At 34.9% G+C, this 9,788-nt stretch overlaps 1 protein-coding gene across 1 annotated transcript; it reads left to right on the top strand.

Annotated features, from left to right (window-relative positions):
* Positions 1 to 7,302: 7,302 nt before the first annotated feature.
* Positions 7,303 to 9,324, top strand: LOC145814695 (receptor-like protein EIX2). The gene has a single exon (XM_082911703.1). It carries the CDS (start codon positions 7,303 to 7,305, stop codon positions 9,322 to 9,324), a length of 2,022 nt encoding a protein of 673 aa, XP_082767829.1.
* The last annotated feature ends 464 nt before the right edge of the window (positions 9,325 to 9,788 follow it).

Below are 9,788 nucleotides of genomic sequence, written 5' to 3'. Positions count from 1 at the left end.
CTGATGGGTCTGAATTGTTTCACTCTCTCAGGGCTATTGACTTTAGAAATGAGTGCAATTAGAGTTCTATTGATCTCCTCAGAAATAGAGTTGTTAGCAAAGCAATTGTTAACACAGGAACACACATCAGTGCCAGCAATATCCCAGTACTTGTGGTAGAAAATAGCCTAAAAATCATCCTTCCCAGGAGCTTTAAAGGCTTTAATATTGTTCGTAACCTTCTTGATCTCAGTATGAGTGATAGCCCTATTTAAGTCTTTATTATCCTTCTCAGACAACTTAACAATAGCTTTATTACACTAGTGGTCTAAAGAGTTGGCAATAGGATTATCAAACAAAATTTTGAAAAAGTTTAGGACCATGTTTTTTAGCTCAGAGGGGTCATCAATCCAAACATCATTCTCATTTTTAAGAACCTCAATTTTAAGTCTTCTTCTCTTAATCAAGGTAGTAAGATGAAAAATTTTGGTGTTATGATCCCTTTGAGTGATCCATTTGGATCTAGATTTTTTAAACCAGAGCAGCTCCTCCTAATAGAATATTTGATTATATTGGTCAATCAAGTCTTTCTCCAAAACTTGCAAGTTTTGTGTGTGCGCTTGGGATTTTTGAATGCCTTCAATTCTGCCAAGAAGCCATCTTTTATTTATAAAAATATTTCCAAAAACATTTTTATTCCAGTCAAAAGCAGTAACGGCCATATTATGTAATTTATCAAGGAGGTCATTATTAGAGTGATCCCAATTATAATTAACTACATCTTTAAAGCCCTCATGAGCAATCCAAGCAGCTTCAAATTTAAACTGCCTATTAAGAGGGTTATAAGGAAGGTTTCCTTGGGTGCAGACTAGCATAGGTGAATGGTTGGAGTATGTTCCGGGTAGGTTGCAAGCAAAGCCTTCTGGAAAACGGGTTCTTCATTCTGTATTGCAAAGAGCTATATCAAGGCGAATGAGAGTTTTTGGCCAACCTTGTCTGTTGTTCAAACAAGTGAGGTTAAGGCCAATGTAGCCTAGATCCATTAGGTTGCAGTTGTTGATGTGGGTCACGTACTTCCGGCTGCGACTTTGACTTTGGTTAAGGTTTTGGCTTGTAGAGAAGCTTTGTTTTTCCTCTAGATCAGTATGGTCATTGAAGTCTCCAACTAGTAGCCGTGGCATATGATTATTATGTGCTATGTTCTCTAAGATGTCCCAGAGTTCATCTCTAGTTCTAGGATTAGGGCTAGCATACACAGCAGCGAGCAGCCATTCAGGGTAGTTTTGTCTGGAAATGCTGGAAAGGATCATTTCGAAGTTAGTTTCAGAGACCCTAACATTGACTTGGGTTGAGTTCCATAGCATCCAAATCCCTCCACTTCTTCCGATTGGGTCCACATGTGCAGATGTTGTGAATCCAAGGCTGTTGAAGAACATGCCCATTGAGCTTAGCTCCACCTTTGTTTCCATTAGGACCAAGATATTTGGTTTGTGTATAAAGACCAGTTCCTTCATAGTTCTTCTGAACTTGTTAGTTCCTGTCCCATGACAGTTCTAAAAAAACATATCCATAACAGACATTTGGGTTATATTTGGGATTGGGGAATTTTTTGGTACACCCAGAGTATTCCTAACTCCATGATGGTTTTCTTCCATGGGAAGCTTGGATTTCACTATTACTAGGTGCCAACTCTGGCTTGCTTCAAAATGCCACCACAATTGAATCTTTAATTTCACCTCCTCTATCCAGCAATCTAAAGTGACGAGGTGAGAGGCTTATTTCCCTTGTTCTAGGCATAACATCACTCTGTTCTCCGAAGCTCTGTGGTTGATTGTGTTCTTCAGAAGCTATTCTATCTCTATTTTCTAGGCTGGAGTCTCTTCTCCCTCCATTTTTGGGTTTTGCTTTGTCTGGAGGTTCTTTGCTAGCTTTAGGGTTTATTGCTTCAAGAGATGTATTTGAGATGACAATCTGCTTGGAATTGATGGTGCTCAGGCCTTAAGTAGTTGTGTTAATGACAGTGTGATTTGAAACCCCTGTGTTTGTTGCATCCTCATTGGCCACTTTTTTGCCTTCTCTGATGACCTCGTGCATCTTATCTCTTACATTCCATCTTAGGGATTTGACCTGCTATTTTCTCTCCTAGGTTAATGGCCTTTTGTTGGTACAACAATGATTCATCTCACTAAAAACATCACCACTAATAGCACTAATGCATTAAAAAAAAAAAAAAAAAATACAACTCCAAGACCAAAACATCACATCATTAATGGCGGGACCCACTGCCACCTAATTAGTGGGAGCACTAATTAGTGCTCTCAAGCATTTTTCTTGTTTGTATTTGAACCCTATTTCTATGCTTTTCATCTCTAATTTATGACTTCTTTGGTCTTCTTGGGCTTTAGGACTACCACCATGTTATGGTTCATCGTGAGAGTATTGTAGGGCTTCAAATATGTTTCTTGGGTGTTGTTTGGTTGTCTCCAGGCCTTAGGCTTTCTTTTTTGCCTTTTTCTATTTTGGACTATCATCCATGGGCCAAAGCTGGGCTGGGCCCAGTAGCTTCCTTATTATTTCCATTTGTTCTTGGTTGATGTGCTTTTGATGAGCTTGGCCCAGTGAGGTCCTTCATCTCATTTGACCGATTCTGGCTTCCCTCTCCTTCAATGGTGCTCTGTTGTGTCTTCTTTGGTGGGATGTTAGAGGAATTTTCTTTCCAATGACCGATCCTACCACAATAAAAGCAAAATGAATACAAATGTTCATATTAAATGAGATATTTATGTTTACCTCTTAAGAAATGTGATATCAATGGTTTGCTCAGATCCATTTTGACGACACACATACACGGGTATATTTGCCCTTTGCTACCATTATTGTGTTGATGTCCACCTTCAATGGTCTTCCCAGAACCTTAGCGATATGGAATAACACATTTTCGCTGTAATACTCAATTGGTAGATTTGGGAATCTAACCCAAATAGCAGTAGCGTCTTCCTTAGTGGCATCTGAATTGAAATCGTGTTGCCATTTTCTAATGGTCACATAGTGATCCATACTCATCCATGGTCCACTGGTGTATATTTTCATGTATTCATCCATCATTTCGAATTTGACAATAAAAAATACATTACCAATATCCAGGGTTTCGAAATTTGCTTAGAGTCCCCAGAGCTTTTTCATTTTGTTAACAAAAAGTTTATAGCCTATCTTTTTCTCCAAGAGTCAGACAATTAGACATTTCTTCCATGGTTCTCTGATTTTTCTAAGAAGCCCAGGTGGTATCTTTACTTCGGGGATGCCTTGAATTCCGAATTCCTATACTAATTCCTCATTATTCTCACTGTCGAAATTCTTTTCGTTGCTGTGTTCATTGAATTTGGAATGGAGAAGGGCTTGTTTGAAGGGTTTTTGTCCTTTTCCTTCATTCAGCTTGACTTGGGACAGATTGATATCTTCATCTCGCAGTTTGGTTGTAGCTAAATCTTCCATCCTTTCATCCTCTAGATTGTGGGTTTGATCTGCCTTTTCTTATCACCCATTACTTCATCCTCCCTCTCAGTCATATCCCTTTGATTTTCTTTGTGCTCCTTGCCAAGTGATCATTTTCTTCGGTTGATCTACCATGGGAGATGGTTGTGTCTACAACGATCACGTGGCTTAGAGAGAGAGAGAGAGAGAGAGAGAGAGAGAGAGAGAGAGAGAGTTCAGTCTAAGTTCCTCTTCATGCTTGTTTTTTTATGAAGTCTAATTATTGTTATGGATTAATAGTAAACATGATTACACAGTTGTCCAAAATGTATAATTAAATTAAAATAAACAAATTCATATTTAATTAAATTCAGATTATAGAATAAGAAATAATAGAACTACTTTATACTGGAGATTACAATTTGATAAACATAAATATATAACAAATATATATTGAAATAAGAAAAAAGAAGCAAACCAAAGCCTATGTGATACCACAATCTCCTTAAAATGGATTCGCTGCCTCACCGTGGGTGCTGGAGGTATGCCGATATCTGTCTTCTAGGATATGACAGTTGGAACCAGCTAAGTCAAAAGCACCTTCTATATAGCTTTGGCGAACTGACAATGACATCACTTTCTCACACAAGAAGAATTATATATGTAAACTGACTATATAGGATGAGAGCAAAATTTATAGACTCCAACCCAAGAGGATGGTTTTTATACACAAAAAGGGAGAGAGGAGAAGTCTTCTAGTGACAAATACAAAATTCATTTATGCAAAACTGAACAAACAAATGCAGCAAAACTGATGATGTAAATCATCATCTTAAGTGTAGAGGTTACATACAATGTACACATTATCATATATCTGTAGCCACCACTCTAACCTAGTCCAAAAAGATTAGGTTGATGGACCATCAATCCGACCCAGTCCAAACCTAATCCATTCCAACAAGCCTTAAGCCCAAGTCCAAGTCCGAAGTCTCAAATCCCAATTCCCAAAATCCACAAGAAAAATATATAATGTTAAATAAATTAGGAATTATAAATTACTTCCAAAAAAAACAAATGATATAAAAGTCTATATCTAGACCTATTTTAAGATATATAGTGATGTGAAATCTATTATTTTAAGATTTATTTTTAAATTTTTTGTAATCCAACAGCTCTAAACAACCAAAGATTATTTTTAGACCACTGATTGATTTTTCCCTTTCAAAGGAAAATCCTATAGTAATGCCATCCCATCCACCGGTCAAGTTGTCAAGAAGTGTTGAAAAAAAAAAAAATTATAGTAAAAAAATTATTTAGTAATCAATTGATCTTATCAAAAAAACAAAAACGATTCCATTAGGAACTTGACAAATGTAAGAGATTTTAAATTTTATATCTATAAATTCATAATGTAATAAAAGAGTTGGGCGGACTTATGTATTTGAATATGTGAAAAGTTAAAAATTAGTATTTATAATACCACATTTTGAGAGCATATCTTAGAATTTCAATTTTTTTTTTTTTTTTATGAATTTAATCTGTCTCGCTATTACATTTCTCTTCTCAAAACTGAAAACCAAATGAGATATCAATTGTAGAATAGAATTGAATGATTGAATGATTATATATATAATAAAAAATGACACTATTGATGATGAGATTATTATACAACAATTTTTTTTTAAAAAAAGTTGGTCGAACGCAATTATAAAAATTTATGTATTTTTTTCTATTTTGTTAAGACAATAATAATTTGTTACAAATGTATTCTACTTAAGGTGAGAAAATTCAAATGTTAATTAGTATATATTTCTATAAAAAAATTATAAAGTTTGTGGAACTTAAATTTTTTGAGCTTCCGTTTGGGAAGTGGGTTGGCTTTTTGGCTTTTTGGCTATTTTAGCCTGGGCTATTTTAGCCTGGTTTGGGAAGGGCTTTTTGGCTTTTTGACTTTTTTAGCTTTTTTTGTGAGAGAAGATTGTAATGATTATGAGTTGGATTTGATATTTTGTTTTTTGTGGCTAAAATAGCCTATTTTGTTTTTTTGTGGCTATTTTAGCCAAAAAAAGCCTGGCTTTTTTCTTCCCAAACGGAGTGATCTTATCTAAAAAAACTTCTAAAGTCGTCACTATATAGTACATGCCCCTCCACCTTGTTACATGTCTTTGTTGTGTGTTACATATTTTTATGATAGAAGTTATGATAATTTGTAATTGAGAAATGAAATTATATATTTTTGTGATAATGTTATGTATTTTGTGGTATTATTATACATTATGTGATTAAAAAATATTTAGATAAAATAATGTATAACATTATTATAAAAATACATAATATTAATACAAAATATATAACTTTATTTCTGAATGACAAATTATCATAATTCTTACCAAAACGTATATACTCCCTCCGTCCCAAAATAATGGTCTCTTTTGGGGAATTCAACTTTTTTTGGTAGTACAATTATTGTACTTTAAAAAAGTTGATTTTTCAAAATTACCCTTTGATAGTACATGTTTTTGAGAATATCAATGTCATAATTGTACTTTTTATATTATTTATGAATTTAAAAGAAGGGCAAAATAGGAAATTTATATTATTTTTGTACTTAATTTTTGAAGAAGGACTAATATTTTGGGACAATAAAAAATGGAATAAGGAACTAATATTATGGGACGGATGGAGTAACAGCTATCATAAAATACATAATATTTATCAAAAAAAAAATACATAAGACATGTGATACACATTTTTTTTCAAACGTGTATCGTGTTTCCCTTTTTCAAAAAGTAATGATGTAATGACTGATTTCGCAGTAGCCGTGTCGACTTCTTCATTGACTCCCAAGTCTCTCTCTTCTTTTTTTTTTTAAAAAAAAATTTAAAATTAAATTTAAAATTTAAAATTTAAATTTTAAATTTTAAAATTAAAAAAAAAAAATGGCAATCTAAAGATAGCATAAGAAGTGGCCATTCGATGGCAAACAGAACTCAGAAAAAGAACAAACAAAAATACATAATATTAATACAAAATATATAATTTTATTTCTGAATCACAAATTACCATAATTCTTACCATTTATCATAAAATACATAATATTTATCACAAAAATACATAATAATACGTGTGATACACGGTTGTTTTTCAAATGGGTGTGTACAGTGTGCCCTTTTTCAAAAAGTAATGCCGAGATATCAATGACTGACTTCGCAGTAGCCGTGACTTCTTCATTGACTCCCAAGTCTCTCTCTTTTTAAAAAAATTAAATAAAAAATAAAAAAATATATGGCAATCTAAGATAGTATAAGAAGTGGCCATTCGATGGCAAACAGAACTCAGAAAAACAACAAACAAAAATTTTTTATCCTTCAAATTTTGGCCATCCATCATGGTCACAAAAACTATTAACATGTTACCAAAATCAATTCAACCTCTCCATGTGTTTGTGGTTGTGCTTTCACTATTATTATTAAACTACATACCTGTTCTTGGACTCACCTCAGCAGGAGTTGAAGCTGCTAATAAAATCAGGTGCATAGAGAGGGAGAGACAAGCTCTCCTCAAGTTTAAAGAAGCTGTCGATGATAGTGATTTTCTCTTTTTTTGGGGGGAATGAAGAAGCTAAGAAACACTGTTGCAAATGGAGTGGAGTCCATTGCAACAACCACAGTGGTCATGTAACCATGCTCGATCTTCATTTCCGTGGTTTCACGGGTAAGATTAGTCCTTCATTGCTTGAATTGCAGAAGTTGAAGTATTTAGATCTTAGCGGAAATTTTTTTGGTGGTCCGATTCCTCATCAGCTTGGGAACCTTTCCAACTTAAGGTCCGATTCCTGATGCTTTTGGGAACATGATATCCCTTGTACATCTCAATCTCTCTGTTAATCAGCTAGAAGGTGGCATTCCAAAGTCGTTCGTCAATCTAAGTCGTTTACAATCGTTAGAAATGAGTTTCAACAATTTAAAAGAAGAACTTTCTGAGATTCTTCACAAGTTATCTCGATCTGAGAACTCATTACAGACTTTGAACTTAGGGGGGAATCAACTTAGTGGTACATTGCCTAATTTCACAACATTTTCATCCTTGAGGGAATTGGATCTCAGTTACAACCAATTGAATGGGCCTTTCCCAGAAAGTTTTGGACCACTTCCTAGTCTTGTTAAACTAGATTTGTCTGGAAACCAAATTACTTCGAATTCTTTCCAAGGCATAATCTCTGAAGCCCACTTCTCAAACCTCTACAGTTTGCAATATTTGGACTTGTCTTTTAATAACCGACTAGTTTTGAACTTTAGCTCTGATTGGGATCCTCCTTTTCAACTTCGTGAAATATGGTTGGCATTTTGCAAGTTGGGGCCTTATTTCCCAAAATGGCTTCAAAAGCAAAATAAAATTTCCAAGCTTGATATCTCTGGAGCTGGAATTTCAGATACTGTCCCTAGTTGGTTTTGGGATCTATCACCCAAGTTAAATGTTTTAAATCTTTCTTGCAACCAAATAACTGGCTTGTTACCAGATTTATCTTCGAAGTTTACTGATTTTATCGGCATAGATTTTAGTTCTAATCGCTTTACAGATCAAATACCTCCACTTCCATCCAATTTAACATTTTTGAATCTCTCCAAAAACATGTTTTCGGGGTCAATTTCTTTCTTATGTGCAATTTCTAGCACCGAAGTTTTCTCCTATCTTGACCTCTCAAGTAACCTATTATCAGGAGGACTTCCAAATTGTTGGGAACATTTGAAATCACTTAGAGCTATCAAATTGGCCAACATTAATTTTTCTGGCGCACTTCCTAGCTCAATAGGTTCCCTAAATGCCATTGAAGCATTGCAGTTGCGCAACAATAGTTTCTCTGGGAGATTGCCAAAGTCTTTGAATAAATGCACATTGTTGAAAATTATTGACTTGGAGCAAAATAGATTCACAGGAAAAATGCAAGCATGGATAGGGATGCATCTCACAATGTTAATCGTTCTTAGTCTACGATCCAACAAATTCTATGGAAGCATACCTCAAGATATCTGCTACCTTAGCTATATTCAAGTTTTGGACCTCTCTCAAAATGATTTATCAGGGAAACTACCACAATGTTTCAGCAATTTTTCTGCTTTGGTTCAAAGTAATAGTTCAGAAACCACCGTTTTCGCCGACCTTCCATCTTACGACATTCCATCTTACGGTATACATTTCTTCAATACTTATGAGAGCAATGCATTGGTTCAATGGAAAGGACAAGAGAGGGAGTACGGAAAACAACTGGGACTACTTAAAATGATTGATCTTTCTAGCAACAAATTGACTGGAAAAATTCCTCAGCAGGTTGCGAGTCTTGCAGGGTTGGTTTCCTTGAACCTGTCAAGAAACAATTTGGCTGGAAGAATCATCCAAGAGATTGGTCAGATGAAGATGTTGGAAGCTCTTGACCTATCTGCAAATAGACTTTCTGGTGAGATTCCTACAAGCCTTGCTTATCTAAATTTTCTTGGTGTATTGAACTTGTCAAATAACAACTTGTCGGGAAAAATTCCATCAAGCACTCAATTGCAAAGCTTTGATGCCTCTGCATATTCCGAGAATCCAAAACTCTGTGGGCGTCCCGTACCCAATAAGTGTCCTGGAGAGGAAACGGTTGTGGAACCTCCAATTTCTACTAAAGGGATTCAAGAAGATGAGGACAGGTATATTACCTCAGGATTTTATGTTAGCATGGGGATTGGTTTCACCGTCGGATTTTGGGGAGTTTTTGGCACTATGCTTTGTAACAGTCCATTGAGATATGCCTACTTCAAATTCTTGGACCGCATACAAAATTGGTTCTATGTGACTGCAGTATTGAATATGGCTAGACTACAAAGGAATCTTTAAGGAAAATCGGTATGTCTCACTTCGATTTTGTTACTTCTCGTGTTCCTCTGTGTGGGCATTGTTTGTAGGCCACCCTTGTTTACACGTTAAAATCTTCTTTTTAAATTGTGACCAAGATTTTTTAACTGCAAAGTGCAAACCTTGGGTTTCTTTTAGTTCTATTTTCTTATCAAAATATTCAAGTCCTATTTTAGTACAAGTACCTTTGGCTCTGTGGTAAGTTCTATTTCCACATCAATTCATGACCAAACAATGGTCTGGTATTTAGTTACATTAACACATTATATTTGAAAAACCAACTTGTTTCAAATTTAATTTTCTGGTCAAAGCCCTTTTTTTTTTCCTTTTTTTTTTTTTTTTTTCTTTTTTTCACAAGTTCTCCACTTCTATTGTAATTTTACAAAAGGGCAAATTACGCTAAAGGTCCTTGTAATTTGGGGCTTGTGTCACTTTTTGATCCATAA

Source organism: Camellia sinensis, unplaced genomic scaffold (genome assembly GCF_055761805.1).
Source record: "Camellia sinensis isolate YWXY unplaced genomic scaffold, ASM5576180v1 Unanchor12, whole genome shotgun sequence".
In the NCBI taxonomy this organism is placed as follows: domain Eukaryota; kingdom Viridiplantae; phylum Streptophyta; class Magnoliopsida; order Ericales; family Theaceae; genus Camellia; species Camellia sinensis.
The sequence above is the reverse complement of the archived record's forward strand: the minus strand, read 5'-3'. Positions and strand labels throughout refer to the sequence as shown.